The 19,592-nt window shown below is 39.0% G+C and overlaps 1 protein-coding gene and 1 long non-coding RNA gene across 2 annotated transcripts in view; one reads left to right on the forward strand and one right to left on the reverse strand.

The window, feature by feature from the left end:
* Positions 1 to 19,100, forward strand: part of LOC111610296 — a 39,588-nt gene extending 20,488 nt beyond the window's left edge. Inside the window, exons 2-3 of the long non-coding RNA XR_002753575.1 lie at positions 4,359 to 4,468; positions 7,055 to 19,100. This is a non-coding gene — a long non-coding RNA (uncharacterized LOC111610296). The remainder of the gene's footprint in view (positions 1 to 4,358; positions 4,469 to 7,054) is intronic.
* Positions 3,618 to 19,592, reverse strand: part of fam172a (family with sequence similarity 172 member A) — a 158,432-nt gene continuing 142,457 nt past the window's right edge. Inside the window, exon 11 of the mRNA XM_005803520.2 lies at positions 3,618 to 4,490. Coding sequence (XP_005803577.1) covers positions 4,330 to 4,490 — 161 coding nt within the window. The 3' untranslated portion in view covers positions 3,618 to 4,329. The remainder of the gene's footprint in view (positions 4,491 to 19,592) is intronic.

A 19,592-nucleotide genomic window follows, 5' to 3' on the forward strand; every position in this document is an offset into this window, starting at 1 on the left:
TCTTTCCACTTAAGTCCCAAGTGTATTCTAGTGATCTGAATTTTTTATTCACCGGGATTCAAAATAAAAAAAAAAATGTAGATGGCTAATGAAAACACAAGTGAACAACACTAATAAATAAATAAAGCAGTTTGTTCATCAAATCAAAGACTTTATGTCTTCTTCAACAGGATACATCTGGACTGGAATATTTTATGTGTAAGCAGCAAAATCAAGGTTCTTCCAGTAGTAAATGTAGCCTTCAGAGCGTAGAGCAGGGGTCCCCAAACTTTCTCCTGTGAGGGCCACATAACTTGTCCCTTCTCTGATGGGGGGCCGGGGTCAGTTTGTAACAGAAAAAGTGTGACGATTGTAAGAGTGCTAAACATAAAAATGTATTGTTTTTCAGAAAGCACAATCAAATAACCTTTTCTGGATTCTTCAGAGAACAAAAGTCAGGAAATAACACTATTTATGAAATAAATAATAACCAAATAACACTGGGTTCTCCACATAAAAAAAGGGTTAGGGTCAATTATATGCATGTATAAAATAGTTACTAACTAGTAGTTAATAATAAATAAAGTTCATTACTAAGGAACATTTATTTTATTGCAAAAGTCCAACTTTATCAAATAAAAATGCACATATATGAAAATACTCTGGTATTGTTCAGGGGGCCGGACCAAATGTGGAGGCGGGCCGCATCTGGCCCGCGGGCCGTAGTTTGGGGACCACTGGCGTAGAGTCTATATTAAACTGATATGATGTTCAACCTCAGGAACCGTAAGACAACAAACCCTAAAGGAGCTCTTGACAAATATTTAAGATGACTCACAAAAAGGCATTTTTAATTAATGATTCCTAGATGGATAGTACTGTGTGAGATTTAAAGAATTAAAAAAAAAAACAACATGAAAAGTGACCACTTGGAAAGCCAGGTGAATGTGGGATTTCAAAACTCCACACTGATTTGTGGCTGTATGAAGCAATGTGACAACTCACCAGAATCTACTAGAAGCAGGACTTTTTTGGGTAAACTTTGTTTTCCATTGAGAGGTAGAGTCATTGTGGCTGCAGATTCCAGGTTTTGACACATATCTTCTGAACTTATAAAGAATATCTTTGTAAAACAACACAACACAATCTCATATGCATAGACACCATGGTCCCTTTATCATTCCTTTTAACTCTCCACTCGGGATTTGTTCCAATCTGTAAAAGTGAAACCTTATGCACTTTGTTGCTTAACGATTTAAAACCTTAGTAGAAATCTGATCAGGAATTTTCTGGGCCCCAGAAAAACGGGTCTATAGCCCAAAATCATAACATGCAAGTGCCAAGTCCTAAAATTTGAATTTTAGGACCTGTCATTAACAAGCCATCTTAAGAAATATATAATCTAATCACAGAATATTTGTAGAAAAAAAAAAACATCATTGATGTTCAAATTTCAAGGCTTTTGAGATTTCATCAAGTTGAGTTTGAAGTCGTTACATTTGTGACTTGAGGCCAAATCATGTGACTGAACAACTCTACTCTGATTTACTACGTACTCAGCTGCAGATGCATCAAATCTAACATGCTGCATCAAATTTTATTTAAACAGGAAGGCAAAATCTCTTTCTTCAGGACCGCCTGCCAAGAGGCACACCAATATAAATGCTTGGCAATGATACAGAATGAAACAAACCGCTCACAAGCTGTAAAAAAAACTAAATTGAAGGATTCAAGCATAATTGTTCAATCTTTTAGTTGAAAAATGTTCTGAAAAGGCTCTGTGCTGCATACAAACAAGTTAGTCTCCCAAAATCTTTGCAGATGCTGGGGCTTCTGAAAAGAAGCCAGTGTGATGAATGTAAACTTTTCCTTGTTGTTGTTGGAGACAAGAATCGAAATAGATAAATACGTAATTTTTCCCAGCATTGCTTTATAAATGAATGTAAGCCAGTGGTGTTCCCTCTTTACAATGAGGAAATGCCAGACAAGCAGAGTGTAAAAACCACAGTGATGAGTTGTGACAGCAGAGTTTGTAATGTAACATTTTCCAGCAGGAATTAATGAATGCCCTAAGACCAATTTGCAATCTGGCTGTGATGACTTGTGATCAAGCAGTGAAGAGCTGAGGAAAGCATGCAAACATTTAAAAAACAAATCAACTGAACAGTCCAGTTTAGTTTATAGACCACAAAAAGTAAAACCATAAGACAAATAACCAGACAACAGTTTGAAAATAAAGATGCATAGTTCATTTATTTCCTTTTGCTTTAATATGGGTCAATCAGGATAAAATAAAATGATGTAAAAAAAATGTGATTACTGATGCAGAGGTGTTCATCTTTACAATTTTGCATAAACATTAATCAACAGACTGAGGAAAAAAAATAAAATGTAAAAATAAATCCATGCCTTGGCTATACACTGGGAGATTTTAGGATAAAACAATTAGAACCAATATAACAAATAACAACCTGCATAAAATAAAAATAAAATCTTCAAGAGCAATTTATTTGCAGACTGTGCTTTGGATCTTTAGTTCTTTTCACATATGGCTTGTTGGATATTAAAAAAAACAAAACAACAAAACAGCGAGGAGAGCGTTGTTTACTCCTAAGGCAACAATACACAAATTCTAGAGTGAGAAATTAACTGATCGTAGCTGAAAAGCACAAAGGCGAGCTGTGGTATCTTGAAATGAGAGCCGTCAAATATCAAATAATAAGCCAACTTCTTAGCTGAAACCTGGAGAGATCTAAATCAAATTAAAAGGAAATTAGGCTCGCAACCACCAGGCACACTTGTCTCATTACAGCAGAAAGATAATCCACAAACGCCTTAAACCACAGACACACGGAGCAGGAGAGGCAGGGTTTCACAATATTGGAAAAAAAGAGGGAAGTGTATGTTTGACAATGCGACTAAGGTATCATAAGATTCTGTTTCAAGTTTGAGTTTTTACTAATGTCAAGACACATTAGAAATGTATTCCATTAAGCTCCGAGTGGTTTATAAAACACAGCGGCTTTATGAAAAAATCTTTAACATGTTTGTGTCACGCAGTCAGATTATGGGAGCTGAGCAGGAAGCCGATTTTGACAGGTCTAAGTACACACAAAGAGTACTTGAGTGGAAAGTGAAGAAAAAAAAGAGAAGATATGTTACAATTCTCCAACTTCTAAGGAAATATCATTCTGGGTCAGAATAATATTGAAGTCTAGGATTTCCTGACGTGTAAGGCGATATATTGGGCTTTTATGAGTGTTGTGGGCTGACTTTTGCCTCCCGTTAAAATGAGATATCACTCAAACCCCATCTTGGCGCTTGGCTTAAGTGATTTTTAAAAACGCTCGGTGTCCTGCTTTTTTTTTGTCTTCTTCATATTCAGAACAGGTTGTGTTTGTATTATTTGTTTCATCACATTCAATCAGCTACACACATCAATTTTAGGGATATCACATGAGGAAAAATAAAGGATAAAAAAACAAGAAAAACTAAACTTTTGCAAAAATAAACACCAGCTTCTTTGTTAAATTGCAAAACATTGTTTATGGGAAGTATTACTGTATAAAAACAAATTCAGTTTAAACTTGAGGACAAAAAATAATCTCATTAAAAGAAGTAGCATTCGGAAGAAAAACAATCATAGCAGACTGATTGAGAAAAATCAAGTTTAAAAGCTGAAAATAGACACAAAAAAACTTAATTTTTAAGAAATAGATATTAGAGATGATTCCGTCTTATTAAAAATTTTCAGCAGAGAAAGGAAATGCTGGAAAAAGCCCAAACAAACACGCTAGCAGGATTGAAATGATGGTGAACTTTAGGACGTGTCACTAGAACTGACTGCAGGGTAAAACAGTGGAGAGCAGGAAGAGAGACACAGAAAGGGAAAGAGGCTGAGCAGTGCAGACGGGATGGGGTTGGGTTGGGGTGGGGGGGCATTAGCTCACTTCAGGCTGATGTCAGGACAATTAGAGGTGCACCACGGCGCATTGTGTACAGCGCCTGTCAGCCTTAATCTCCGTTGCTGCGGCCCGCACCCGCAGCCGGGCCACAGCCCACGGGAAGCGCTAACACTCAGGTCCATATTGCTTTGACAGTTGCAGTCATCTAGGAGTAATGCAAAACGTTATTGTGGTGTATACGTGGTGACCCCAGCACTCTTGTCTCAAACAACAAGGCGACTGAGTGGGCACAAAGCCGGGATGGTGCTGGAGGGGACGGCGAAGAGGTTAAAGGGGGGGAGGATGGCGAGAAGAACAAAAATTAGGAAGGGGGAAATTTCTGCACTCCCCGATCTGATGCACCGCTGAGAATGTCCTGCTTGTCCAAGTCAATGCTGAGCGCTTTCTATAAATCCTGGTGTTTGTTTTTCAAAGAGCCGCTGCGTGTGGTGACAACGTTGGCGTTCTCTTCGGCTTCCTCTTCCTCCTTCGTCTTCAGGACTTCGTTGAAGAACCTGAAGATGGACTCAAAACTCATCCAGGAGGTCAGTTCATGCCTCTCAGTGCCTGCAATACAGAAGACAAACACACACGTGCGTATTTAGAAATTTGTTTACTGTGATGCGTCCAACATATTTAAAAACTCAAATCTTCTGCATTCTACTGTATACAACTACATCAGAACCTCAGAGAACAGAAACGATAAAAGTCAGCATAATCAAAGAGCTGACTTTCACTACCAGTCATGCTACTTACCACTTATAGTGAACCAAAAACCACCTTCTTGTGTAGGTTTGTTGTGTTCACTACTTTGTTCATGGTACATGGCAAAAAATACATTTTGTAGTTTTCTTAAAAAAAAAAAGTCCCTTTTAGTTTTTATTTTAAGCCATTCCAGCATCTCAGCTGTAGCTCGGTCCAGAGCTGTCATTGGCCCCACAAATCAACATTTTCATAGCCTCACCTGTTTGTTTAGGTGAATGGCCAGGTATTGAAGTGTGGAAACACACTTTCCATTTTCAAACAATAAAAGAGTGGTTTTTGAGACATTGTGTTAGAACCTAATTTTGGTCTCAACCTGACTGACAGGTCTGCTCTGTTTTTAGTCTTCATAATGCTGCATTTTTAAAATTATTCTCAAAGAAATCTTTAATGCTTTCACAGAACAGTTATTTTTATGCTACCATCAAAGTATCAACAGATTAACTCTATTTAGCAACACTGGAAAGCAATTGGATGCACTGAACTTTATTTAAGGTCTTAAGACTAAAGGGGGAGCTGAACACAAAAGCATAGAGTACTTTTCAAATTTTTAGTTTTAAAAATATATTAAAACTATATTTCTTTTTTTTTCTTTTACCTCTTAATTACCCACTAATTTATTTTGGTCAATCATGAAAAATACATTGTGTGTGCCTGCACTTTGACAAAATGCAAAGAAGTTCAATGGGTATCAAAACTTTTTCAAGGCACTGCTACCAATCATAATGGAATTAGATAGTAAGTCTTTTGAGGCCCACCAATCAGTATGTAGAACTAAGGCCTTATGCGTGAGAGCAATGGCAGCCTCTGACCCATTAGTCCAGTGGGACGGCTTTAATGTATTATCCAAGCGGATACCCGATAATCAACAGCGCCGAATGTCCGAGGAGATGGAAAGTGGTCCTTCCAACAAAACCAGAGATATGCACAATGGGTGCACTAAGAGAAACCAGTGGAGCGGTAGTCATTCATTCTAAGGGGCTGATTGAGGAAAGTCAAGCCAGAAGCTGGAGAGACATAACCAGCCAACATATCAGATGATCTGGCAGTACCTAGAAGGGAGGCAACAGTGCTGGGTTTCCTTCTGACCTCCTCCGGGTTAGCAAGTTCCCAAGTTGGGGGTCGCCCTGCAACTTGAAATTTGGTACACTCGCCTTGGGTTTCTTCGGGTAAGGGCATCATCGGCCAGATATTTAGTTGGATAGCTTGTAAACTCAGTGGCAGCTATTCCTGCTACAGATTCTAATGAAGCATAGATGATAAGACCAGATTATACTTTTAGTTCTTGTTCAAGGTTATTTAAGATGAGGTGCTAATAGATAATTGATTGTCACTGCAGCCACCGGTCAACAGCTCAGCTGGTTAGCAACACCACTGTAACTTGACCTTAACAGCCTCAATGAGATGGCCCTATGTACACTAGAAAGGGAGAGCAGGATGGCATTAAGAGGATGTTAAATGTTCTAAGCAACTTTAGGGCAGAACATGTATATTTCAGCACATATTGGCTTGTAAATTTGTTTATTTATTTTTTACTTATTTGATAACAAATCAGGTTGTTTGAACCTTAAGATTTTTATATCTGCCATAAAAAAATCAGCTAAAAACATATTGTCAAACAACAAGAGTTTACATCTTGAAACGTTTTGTAAGAGTGAAAAAATTAGTACATATAGATAGACCCCATTACTGCAGCTTCTCTCTCCCCTCTTTGATCCTTCCAGCATTCTCCTGTGTACCTAGAATCGGCTATAAAATCTAGACTTAAAGACCGCAGGGATACAATTAGGAAGTACCTTAAAGGCTCTCTCACCATAGACAGGCCTCTGATGACCGCTGCTCTGACCCTGTGTTTATTAGATTGAACCCGACTCTGACGCATCAATGGAGACTCCATATGTTCACGTGTGCGAGTGTTTTACGTGTGTGACTGTAAGACCCGAGGCAACTGTGAGGATCTGGGAATGGATTTGGGCTTAGTTCCTGCAGGTGTGCTCTGTGTTTGTATAATTTGTATGTGGGAGAATGTACATGGGGAGAAGCAGTTTTGATCTCTCTGAGATAAGGGACTGCACTGCGAGTTATATAGCAAGCAGATGGCAGTCAGTGCCTAGGGTCAAATTTACTGGCCCGGCAATCATGGTAGTCAATAACCCCGCTCTCTCGGTGACTCTGCTACCTGTGTAGGACTCATCACAACACCCATTGCTGGGAACTAGAGACACAGCCCTCTCGCACCTCTAATCTATCATTTATATCCAATTTGAGGCAATGTGATCTTTTTTTCACCTCTCCTATTTTCCCTCACTTGTTGGCTTCTATCTGACTATTGTTTTTACTTTTGTTTTGTCCTCCTTTTTTGTCTCCAGCAGATCGATGCGGCAGCGCTCGCTCGTTCACCCTGAACTGGTGGTGAACTCCCCCCGCACGCCGCCAGCCTCTCCGCCCTACTCCACCGCATTCGAGGGTCACCATGGGGGTGTCTCTGTGCTAATATGCAGATGAGCTGCTGCCCCTCCAATGACTCAGATGTTAAGCTCCACCTCCCTTTGAAGGGTTGAGGGCTTTGAGATTAAGTCTTCTCCCTTCACTCTCATATATAGACATACAGTAAATTGTCTCTCATACGAAATGTGCCAAATTGCATCCACTCTTATTTCTAAAGCTCAACGACAAAATTCACAATGCACATGCTTTGACGGAAGAAAAACATTACAAAGTAATATATAAACAACACAGTTCAACAGGGAATGGACCTTGTAAAAAATGAGTAGCCAAAAATACAGGCAAACAGTATATGTTTATCTAAGACTTTATCAATATTCAGGTGAATTAGATTTTTTTTTTTGAGTATTTATCATGTACTGCAATGTAATAGCCACATTTTTGTAACTTTACAAGCTTTTTTATCTGGCATATAACTCCAAAACAGAGATTGTATATTTATATTTCCTTAACTGTTTATGACACATGTATAAAACTACTGCTATCATAGAATAAAGTTTTTATATTTAGTAAAAAGCCTTTTAAAACTGAGCAAATCAGATAAAAAATTCAGGCAACAAAAAATACTGTAAAAAAAAATACAGGTTTTTGTACAATTCTAATTGTGATTGAACCTAATGGGTTGATAGCTAAATTAATAAGGGCAACTGAATGAAGACAATGCAACACAAAGTAATGGGCAAAACACTTTTGTGCTCTTAACTACAAATTACACCTTGTGTTTAAGCAATAAACATATAAACAACATAGTTCAACATAGTTCAAAACAGAGGAGATTATTAGCTTGGTGTGCTCCTGACAGTTGAAGTGAGATTGAACACTGTGCAAGGTTGGAAGAGCAGCCTGAGGAAAAAATCTGAAACATTTTAAGTCTGGTAAATAACTTGCAGAGATGTCAAAAAATGTTTTATAACAGATTTCTAGTTATACTCTTTATGTTTTCAAAATTCGATTTGAATAATCTATGAAAAGCATTTTAGTTGCCTGGTAGGCTATTTTTTTGGACCGCTATTAGAAAAATAAATAAATGAAACAAAAACAACAAAGAGAGGGGGCAAGCAGGAACCAAGGAGATGACTGAATTGAAACAACAACAGACAGAAAAAACATCTCCAGTAATAATAATAATAATAATAATAATAATAATCAGAATGTACTTCTAATTAGAGTTGGTTAGCAGAAAAAAAAAGTTTTTACAATAAGGACAGCTGGTCTGAAACTGATGAAACACATTCACAGTTCTGTGGAGAAGTTTAACTGTGAGGCAGGAAATATCTGGTGCAGAAACATGCTCTGTGGTGAGGTCACCCGCATGTTCTCTCTGCTGAGGTCAAGACACAGTTTTGATGGCCGGGCTGCCCAGCGGCTTGCGGCTGACCATCCTGAGTGAGTGTGTTTTCCCAAACTCGGTGAGGCCGGCTCATTATGTGGCAAGCAGAGAGAAGCATTTGATCCTGGATGTTTAGCATCCTCCTCTCTGTCACAGCCACTGGAGCCCTCTCTGGGTAATTGACTGGCTGTTTGATCTCGCTCTGACTCGACATTACTACACACATTTACACACACGGACAAATGCGTTTATCTTGCAAGTGTCTGCTCAATGCCCACAGTTACTCGTGCCAAACGCACACAGTTATGATGATTTGTGTGCTGAGGAGGAATCTAAGAGAGGAGCAGAGTGAGTTTTGAGCTGAAAACAGGGAAACTCGTGCATAGCTGAAGGCCATGCTTTCTTCCCTCTGCACCAAATGCTGCATGCTGTTACAAATGGTAATCGGCTGTGATTGTCACAAATTTCAAAACAAACGCTAGGTGACTGAAAAGCCAAAGTGACGCCCCGAGTGATACTCCGACAGGAGCTGCGAATCAAAGCATGCCGACTATAATTAGGTTCCATCTGGGCTACATTATTTAAAGCCGCACCAGTTAATTGCTTGTGTACAAATGGCCTATTTTATTTGAATCAAATTCTTTTTTATTCATAATTACACTGATGTGAAGGGGGGCATATCTCTTTGCTACAGTTATAATATAAATACATATTCAAATTAAGGATGCTTTGAGGCGAGGCAGAACGTAAAATGATGACACTTTTATTTTTGTGAGTTGATTTTCTTTAAACAATTAAGAGTGCTTAAAAAAATACTGACATTTGGGTTAAATATTTAATGAACTCCAATTAAAAAAAGAGATTAGCCCTGATATAATCATTAAGCAGAAATCAGAAAGGCAGAATTCCTGAAAGACAGTATTTATAGAATAGACAAAAATATTGATGCGCGTATTTTCATTTTCTCATTTCCTTTCCTTTCTTTTTTTCTTTAAAGAAAACACCAGATAAAAAAGCACAACACACAAATAGAGGATTGTCTTATCAACTTCCCATCAAATGTAACCTCAGCCTTAGTTATATCTCTATGTGGGGCCACAGCAGAGCATTGTGGGAGCACTCTTGGGCTACTTGCAACCTTAGCAGTGTTTCTACTTGTGGAAACTATCTGATCTGCATCGCCGGGAGAGAATCGCTGTCTGTATCCTGGCTGTCAGAAGATCAGATTTCCACCCCGACTCTTTCTGATATTAGATGGTCCTTTGCAGCGTGTGTGTGCAGAATATGAGTGGTGGTCGAACCTCGACGTATGCTCGTCCCCGAGCAATGCCTACGCATGTGCAGTACAGTTTTTGTGTATTGTCACTTTATGTACAAACATGCTTAAAGGTCAAGGATGCCATTTTCCTCCATATGGCTCTTTTTTCTGGATGGTGCGACACGTTGCCAGTGAAGACAAGGCCAAAGAGAAGCGCAGGCAGGTGACAGGTGGTCAGCCACACTGTTGGAGCAAAGCTGCCCTATCTAACAAAGCATGTGGATGCCATCTTCAGCCAGAAATCAAATTAACCCATAAATACAATCTTAAATTGTCACTCAGATTAGGACAGTCACATTAAACGGAGCTTAAAATAGATAAAATCAGATATATGTCTGCCAAATAATATGTTTGACTAAAGGAAGACGAAAATAACATCACTTTACTTACTTTAATCAAACCAGAGAAAATTACCCAAAACAGAGCTTGTTTGATTAAACCAGTTTCACCACTGTTACCTCTTCATTGAAATTCATTTGTAATGCCTGTTTGTAAGTGGGGTCCACCCCGCTTCCCCTAACGTTTCTGTCATCCTGCTTTTAATTGCTTTGCTTATTACTGTGTGTTGCTGTTAGACAAAAACAAGGCAGAACTCATTACGCATCCAGAGATGAGGAACCTGAATCACTTCCTACGGGGGCTGCTCAGGGGACTTTGTATTTCCAAAGCAAAATAAAAAAAAGAGTGAGTGAGAAGAGAATCAAGACAAGGACCAGAAAGAGAATATCACATTAACTGGTTGATATTATCACCCAGTCTCTGCTACTATGTTTTCAATAAAATGGTCTAGAGAGGAAAAACTGTGACAAGAATAAATCTCTCATCACAGTGCCTTGCAAACATATTTACACTCAAACTTTGTATATACTGTAACGCTATAATAAACGAAGTATATGTATTACATTGGGATTTTATGTGATAAACCGACAATTACAATGAAAGGAGAAAGGGAAATGATATATGATTATAAAAATATGAGTTCAGTCCCAATACATACCAGGACTTTTTGGAACCGTGTTTTGCTGTAATTATGGAGTTAGACGTTTTTTGGGTTATGTCTTTATCGGCTTTACACATCTGTAGACTGAATATTTTGACAGTTTCACTTTGCATGACAGCTCAGTCATGTGAGTCATGAGCGTCTGTGAAAATCTGTGAAAGTCTTGCCAAAGATCTTCAAGGGGATTTAGGGCTGGACGTTGGTTGATTCAAACACACCATGATTTTCTGTAATACTGTCTCTAATACTGTCAGTTAAGGTGGATGGCTATGTCTAAATAAGTTTACCTTTTGGCCATGACATCAATTGTTAGAAAATGGATTGAGTGGTGCTCCTTGAGATCTTTAGAGTTTAGGATATTATTCTGAAACCTAAACCAATTTGGGCAACTTGGTGTTTTTTCTTTTTGTTTTTGGAAAGGGGGTTGGGAGAGTCAAATAAAATAGTGTTAAACAGAAATGTAAACCCCATTTGTCTGATACGATACTTTGTGTTGGTCTGCCACACAATGTTTCTCTGAAACATTGAAGTTTCACGGTATAAACAATATAATAATTTGAAAAGTTCGAGGGATATGAAAACTTTTGCAAGGCATTGTACTTTTTATGCCTCATTTAGTTAAACCCTTTAATGCTTCCTCTTCAACCTATTTCCCTCTCTGGCCAGACTGTCAGACTGGACTGAGTGCTTTTTTGTTTTAACTGGGAAGAGTGGCCTTGGCTGTCATAAAAGACACTCGCTTTTATAGAGTTGGAGCGAAGTATTTACAAGATAACCCTGGTCCAAGGACCGTGCAATTTGATACCAGTGTCAGACGCTCTTCTCTCCAGTAAAAACTGAAAGGTCCAAACATCCCTTCCCCTCTACATAACCTCTCAATGTCAGCAGCTTTAGTGAGCTCTGAAGAAAGTGGTTGAGATGCATGTGAATAAGATGAGATACATATTTGTGGAGTTTAATAAAGAGTTTGGCTCCACCTTAGCTTGTTCGGTGTAAAGAGTTTAACAGAGAATATCTATATAGAAATAATAGAATAAAGCTGAATCTGTAGAGCTATTGCCTCTTGTTATTTTTAGAGAAAGACAGATTGATACAGTACAAATCTCTTGAGAAAAAACACACATTGCAGTGTGATTTGAAGGAAAGAAATGAACACAGAAATATTTGATAAATTCTTTATTTGAAAATTGTGCCTGAAGAGCCCTACAAAACTATTAATAACCCCATAACATTTCCACATATAGTCGAGTTGGTCTTTCACACAAACTCCAAGAAAACACATGGAAGTTTGTGGCTGAATGGTGTCGAGATGTGAAACAGTTCAAGAGGAATATACGTATATTTTAGCACTGTGCCGTGCTGCAACTGTCAGACAGTGGATGTCTAGGATGTCCAAGATTTCTTGTTTTAAAAATATACATAAAACTGTTGTTTTAAAGCGAAGCATCTGGGTAATAGAATGAGACTAAAGAAAGTATAGGTTTGAGACAAACAGTGGGCAAACATGTATGTTTATGGAAGAGGCTTGTTAGGATTACTGCCCATACTTTAGCACTGTAAACACTGTAGTCCTACTTTCCAGTCCAGGCCTTTTGTTTCATCTTCACCACAATTAGTCAATATTTAAATGGCAAACACTCAATGGGCTGTAAGCTTGCCTCACACGGCTTTGTTTTTATCCTGTTGAGGGACAATGGAAAGCTTTTATTTTCATGGCCAGACACAAACTCAAAAGTAGCATTGCTAAAAATAGAACCCCTCCACAAAGACCCTGCACAAGGAATGGCTCTAAATGCATGCATATACATACTCTAAGTGAAAACATCATGACGCTTGTTCATCTCATAATTAACATGAGATGGACAAGACGGAGTGGATACAGATTATCTGCACATGTAGGTACGTAGATGTAGAGACGCTTCAGAGAGTCCATGAACTAAAATCCAAGCCGATTTGGACACACTACAGTACTTCTCTATGCTACAGTTACTCCTCATTCCAATAAACACATCTCCTGGTCCACTTATACTCAATGAGGTCTGGAACACACACACGCACTTGTTCACCTACAGGACAAGCTCACTCACACCAATCAGCCACAAACGCTCCGGAAAAAGAGAGAAGCAGAAGAGGCCCCATAGACCTGTAACTCACACAAGACGTATTCAGAACCGATGGTCGAAGAGCAGACAGTTTTGAGTGTGGGAACAGCATGTGTGAATATATATTCAACCACATTAATCTGATACCCCTAAATAAAATCCACTGCATTCTACTGCCTTTTAGAACTTCAGAAGTATATCCATGTCTTAGAATGGCCTATTGAAAGACCTAAAACCAACTTAAAGTGTCTGCCAAGACTTAAAAAGCTAATGTTCTCAGAGGATTGCCATCCAATCTCACCGAGCCTAAGCTATTTTGCAAAGAAGAAAGGGCAAAAAAAATTTCCATCTCTAGATGTACAAAGTTTAGAAAGAAACCCTAAAAAACCTACAGCCATAATTATTCCTATGCATGTACAAAGCTACTCTTTCATTGACTGTGTGATCTGTGAAGATAATGTGTGTTTCTATGCGTGCATGTGTTGGGTGGATGAAAGGACTACACATGAGAAAAAAGAGTTCAGGTGGGGGGAGGAGCAGGCCAGAGGTGGAGATAGCACAGAGTGGGTGTTGAGGGTGGGGCAGGTCTGAAATAGATCACTTAATGGAACAAAGTGTAATTAATGGGTCACCACAGATAAGAGTGCTCTAGCACTATCTGGGAATGTGCTAATAGAGCTGACACACACTCAGCAAGATCAGACCACAGCTAGCTCTCCTTCGGAGTGTCTGTGTGCATGCAAAGTTTGTGCGCGTGTGCATGGGTGTGTTTTGACACATGGTGGATAAATAGCGGGTGGAGAAGACTGCCAAGGTGACAGGTTAACATAGTTTCCTCCCAGACAAAGATCTGTTGTCCTTGCAATCAGAGAGAGCTCAGAAGGAAACACAGACTGTTCTCCCTACGAAGCCTCCCTAGTTCACGTAGACCTTCAGCCTCACATCAAAACATGACTGATGTTATTACACTTTTCAAGCCGGCGCACCTTCAGTCACGGGGATGTGGTTGTTTATGGAGAGATGGAGGAGAAGGAAGCCACCTGGTCAAGAGGGGGTCAAACTTGAAGTGTTCTGACAGAAGTAAAATGCCACAAACCTCTCCTTAAACTTCCTGTCGAAGTGTGTCCCTGCGTCAGGGGAACTCCTCTGGAGCCAAGTGTCCTATGTGTGTGTGTGTGTGTGTGTGTGTGGGGGCGTGTGCGCAAGGGTGTTGGATGAATCTCTCAGTTTTTGGAGCAGGGTGAGGGAGGGATTGCAGCCAGGCACATGCCTTGGGATATTGAGATGGCCGGTGATGGACAGGGCAAGACAAGGAGGATATCCCCTGTTTGTCTTAAGGAGCGAAGCTGCCATGTCACACATACTCTCGGGGGGGAAAAGTCTGTCTCCAGGATGGATTTCTTTGTGCGTGTGTGTGCATGTGCGCGATTGTGAGGAGAATGAGACAGATAGGTAATGCATTCGGTTTATTTTGTGCGCACATTCAGGGTCACAGACCTAGGGGCCATCTACTTCAAACTGGTTTAGTCAGACAAGGCAAGGCCACATTAACACACAGCATGACTTAGTAATGGAGAGACCCTGAGCTTGGTGCTGCTCATGTGGGACTACAATAAAAAGAAATCAACACATATCTTACATATCTTTATGGAAATTACCTTTTTAATGCCATTACAGTCACCTTGACAAGTCGGTAAAAATGAAATGAAGTGAATATAACAGTCCTCAAACACAAGGGCTTGACCTCGACAATATCAAGCTGTGCATGAAGCTCTAGGTGAATCTTAAATCTTGCTGTGTGTTGTTAAGTGTGTCCACAGCTGCCTGTTAAGTGGGCAATGTTTGTGTGTAAGCGTGTGATGTAGCATCAGGGGGTTAAATGGAGAGGGACGGGCCTCCAATCTGTTAGGACAAGGAGAAAACAGCTTCAAAGACTCAACATCAACCCTCCCCACATACACACACACGCCCGCACACTGACGGACAGTCCATTGCTCACAGCATATCTCTATTTTGTCCTTGGACTGTCTGAATACCACTGGAGGCGAGCATGATTTGAGAGAGCAAGTGGGAACAAGAGAGACAGGGAGCCAGAGAGAAGAGAAGAAAGAGCCAAATGATAGAGAGAAGAAGAGAGAGAGAGAAAGGAGGCGTCCCCTCAATGACATCTAAAGAGATAACTCACTCTCCAGAGCTTCTTTTCTCTTGCTATCACTTTCCCAGGCAGCACTCCATCCACATAAGGCCTGAGAAGGGACTGTGTGTTAACTTTAGCAATCTGAAATACATGAGTGAAAGTACAAGAAATACAGCTTACTACAGGGAGAGAAAACATGATATTTAGTTATTTCTATGTTATCAAAAGTTTAAACAAATGATAATCAGTCTGAAAATTTCACTTTTATATCTGGTGGGAAAATGCTGCCAGTTATATTATGTATTGCAAACGTAACTATTTTTTTCCACAATTCAACTCAAAGTTAAATATTTCAATGGAAATAGCATATTTACGTACTTGAATGGTTTAGACGAAATCCAGGCCTAAACCCAATCGAGAATCTGAGGCAAGACTTAAAGTTCCTGTTAACATTTGGCCTCCATTCAACATATTTTTTGCCAGCCACTGTATGTCTGGAGTCAGAAATGATGACGTGGAAAACTAATTTCACCAAGCGGAAAACCTGATTTATTTAAAAGATATTAAGTTAGACATATCATTAAGGATATATGTGTTAGCATGCTCTTCATATTGGCATTATGTAGTTTGTTATGAAGCTACACTCAAATAACTTTTCTAATTAATTATGCTAGGAGCACAGTGCACTCAAAACTCAACTTTGAGAGAAAAACACAAAGCACTGAGTCACAGCAATTCTACAAACACTGAAACAAAAACAGAGAAAAACACAAAGTAATCCACTGCCGCCGCTATTGTTGGATACGCTCCATTTGCAGACACAGAAAACAGTAGGGAAGACTTAACCTTTTGATAAGCTCCTACTTGTTCCCGCTGTATGCATTTTTCATTGAAACATGCGAGTCAGAAAGAGAAAGAACTTCCTCACTCACTCCTCTGAGAGGAGAAAGGTTACAGCCTGCAGTCTGGTCTTAGCAAGTACACTGCATTCTGATTCAATGTAATGCTGATTAGCAGAGAATGACATTAAAGAAATATTGATTCTATATCTTCAAAAATGAGAAAGTACAATTATAAAGAGTAAAGCATCAAGTAAAAGCCTTAAGATGTAAGAATCTGCTGTTCTTAAGCAAAAACATGCAAAGAGATGTTTGAATTAATCTGTGGGTCTAAAAACCACAAGATTCTATGTATTTTATTCTGATTTTATACAAAAGACCAACAAAAGGTCCAGCATATCTGCAAAGTGAAAGGAAAACTATGCATACACAGTGTAATAAATCTAGTTGCTCTGTCAAGGTTGTAGTTCATCTGGGAATCCGATAGCACTTTTGAGCAACCAGCATATTGATTTTATTGCCAATTTTTTATTAATTGGTCATTTCTGAATCAATACATGGATAATCATAAATAGACAAAGATGATTTGCTTCCCTTCAGGAGCATTCACAGGTGATGGGATAAGATGTGGGAGGTCAAGTTCTGAAATAAAAAGCCTAATATATAATAATAAAACATTCATTTGAGTCAGTTAAGTTGATACTGGGGGACATTCATCATAAACAATAATTACAAACCAAGAGAAAACACATCAGCAGAAACTCTACATTGCAAACTGTATACAGAAATCACAAGTAACATGTGATGTGCTGAAGACAGTTCTTGAGGCAGGTAATGTGGAAAGAGGGAAAACAATATTTAAATACTAAAATTAGAAGACATTGGGCTCTGTAGACACAGAGAGGGAAATCATAAGGGTGAGTGGCAAAGTAAAACTGCAGGAAGAGAAAGAAACAGCACATCAAAGCATAAAATCTACCTTCTGTCCTAATTTAAATGGGCTATCAATACTGTGTTTACAATGTATATTTTATGCCTTCCAGTTCAAACACAGCTTCATCTGCACTCAGCTGCTAAGTGATATGATTTCACTTTTTATAGCAGCGCCCCCATCCCACTCATCCAACCCGCCACCCCCAGTTCCACTGTTATTCAATGTGGTGTGATTCTGCACGCCTCGTGTGTCGACTTTCAACTGTACAACCCCCCAAGGGCCAAAGAAGCATATTAAATCCCTCCCTAACCCTTTCGTGTTCCCCTCCTTAAGCAAAATCTCCATCCTAGAAACACATCTAAGCGAACATACGCACACAGCCAAGGAAACATGCTGCAAATGGAGATGACTGCCTCATATTTTACAGCTGTTAAAGTTTCTTTCTGTATTTATTGCTGTGTCCATGAGCAGTTTCTCCCGAGATCAGAGTGGCCCTTTTTGACCTTTGTGCAGAGCTTCTCTAATGTTGAACTATAATGCACAACCACTTAGGTTACTTTGGTTTAATGATGCCTTCGCATGCGCACTTTCACACATTCTAATACACATAACACAGTTGTCCAAGATTACACTCCACAATAAAAGCATAAGCGTAGCGTTAAGCTCAGTGAAAGGTGCTGTGATGGTATCTAGGGTTACAACTCCAATAAACTGGCATTAAATGACAAAGTGAGCATTTACTGTCACCATAAAACATCCAAGACAAATTTAAATATTTCATGAGAAAACCCTTGGGGGGAAAAAACAATTTCTCTGATGCAGTCACCAGATTAACCTTATGTTCATATCCTTTCATAAACTACCTAATTTTTATTACACTTTCATGTCATAATTTTTTTCACCTATTGCAAAGTTACACTTCTGCACATTTACTCCAAACCCTTCACTTGAAATTTTCTCCAGTTTTGTCTGTCAGAAGGTTCATTTCCTACTAAAATACGCCCTTCCATCTCCTTCCCTCTTCTTTCTCAGTTATCTGACTACATACTGTTTGCGCTAGCAGAAAATTCCCACTTCACCTCAGGGGAAAAAGGCATTTTTTCTCTGCTGTGCTCATCTCTCATTCTACTCTTGTATGTTTTCCATGCTGGCAAAGCTTCCTTTCCCTGCATGCAGCAGGGAGTTTGCGCCGTCTCTGGTAGTCCCATAAGGAAACCTACAGTGTGATGTTACAATCTTCCATCCAGAGGGATCCCCTCCCTCCAACTGCTCTTTTCTTTCTTTCCCTGCAGGTTGTTCAAGTTCTTCTTATTTTTTTTACTTCTTTGAATGCTTTTTAGTGTCTCCCTCACTCTGTTATTTGAGTCTTAAACCTCTAACGCTACCATATTACTTGTGTCAGACAGTATCAAAATCTTAAATTTTTTTCTGTTTATTTTAAATACTACCCTGCATTTTTAAATAATTATAAAAAAGGGGGGAAAAGGGTTAAAAAGAGGGAAAATAGTAGATCTGCTTGTGTACAAACAATCACTTTGTATAGATGAACAAAGCTGAAAATTCCTAGAAAGGTGAAATAACTGGGAATACTGCATATGCTATTCTAATTTATACTATGAATAAACATTCCTCAAGTACACTATCTACAGAGAAAGAGCGAAAAAGAAATAGGCAACTCCCCCCGCACCCCCCAAAAAACCACTAGTGTCTGCATTTTTTTTTTCAAAAACTCAAACATTTACTATGTAAAATATTTGATGTCACCCCACAAGTATTTTCATTGGATTAATGTGCAACAATTTGGGTGCACACTTCATGACGTTAAGCTTGTTGATTTGGACTGGGAAGCGGATGATGTTTGCTTACTGGTGTGCAATGGGTGGTTGTCTTATAAAAACAAAAAACAAACACCAACATTTCAAGAGCATTTCCTGTTCAACATGTCAAGAATTTTAATATCCAAACTGACCCATGGTTCCAGTTATGCAATAAATGGACTTGAGATGATGATGAAGTGTCCCACCATGCGTTAAAGTGCACAATGATTTCAATTAAGAGTTTGAAACTGTCTGCATTCCTTAGACTAAAAAAAAGAAGAAATGTACTTTTATTCATCCATACAATGTTGCTCATTCCTTAGGCCAGTAAATGCACTGTTTGGTAAGTTTTGCTTTCCCATAGAATGAATGATCTCACAGATTAAACCCCACAGTTATCATTTCATACAAACTGCTAGGGGCACACACACACACACACACACACACACACACACACACACACACACACACACACACACACACACACACACACACACACACACACACACACACACACACACACACACACACACACACACATATATATATATATACAGCATATATATATTCACTGCTTAGTCTGTTGATTTTCTATTCTTCCACATACATAATACATTTTTTAGAATGTAGAAATATAACTTCTACCACCATGACTGTTCAATACATCACTAATGTAAGCATCATAGAATTCAAAGCTGAGGTCAAAGGACTTAATAAAAATCAATTACCTAGATTTTAAAATTCAGCAAATACAAATTAAAAGTGAAAACATCAATTTATTGTCAGTACATGAAAGATTCTAAATATACCAGGTTTTATGAAGGATTTAAAACAGGATTCCAAAGAGTAGGCGAGCTCATTTTGACAAAATGCAGAGCCTTCAGCTAAGACTGTTGTTGAAATTCATTTGACCTCTTATCTGTGG

The sequence above is a fragment of the Xiphophorus maculatus genome, chromosome 12 (assembly GCF_002775205.1).
Source record: "Xiphophorus maculatus strain JP 163 A chromosome 12, X_maculatus-5.0-male, whole genome shotgun sequence".
In the NCBI taxonomy this organism is placed as follows: domain Eukaryota; kingdom Metazoa; phylum Chordata; class Actinopteri; order Cyprinodontiformes; family Poeciliidae; genus Xiphophorus; species Xiphophorus maculatus.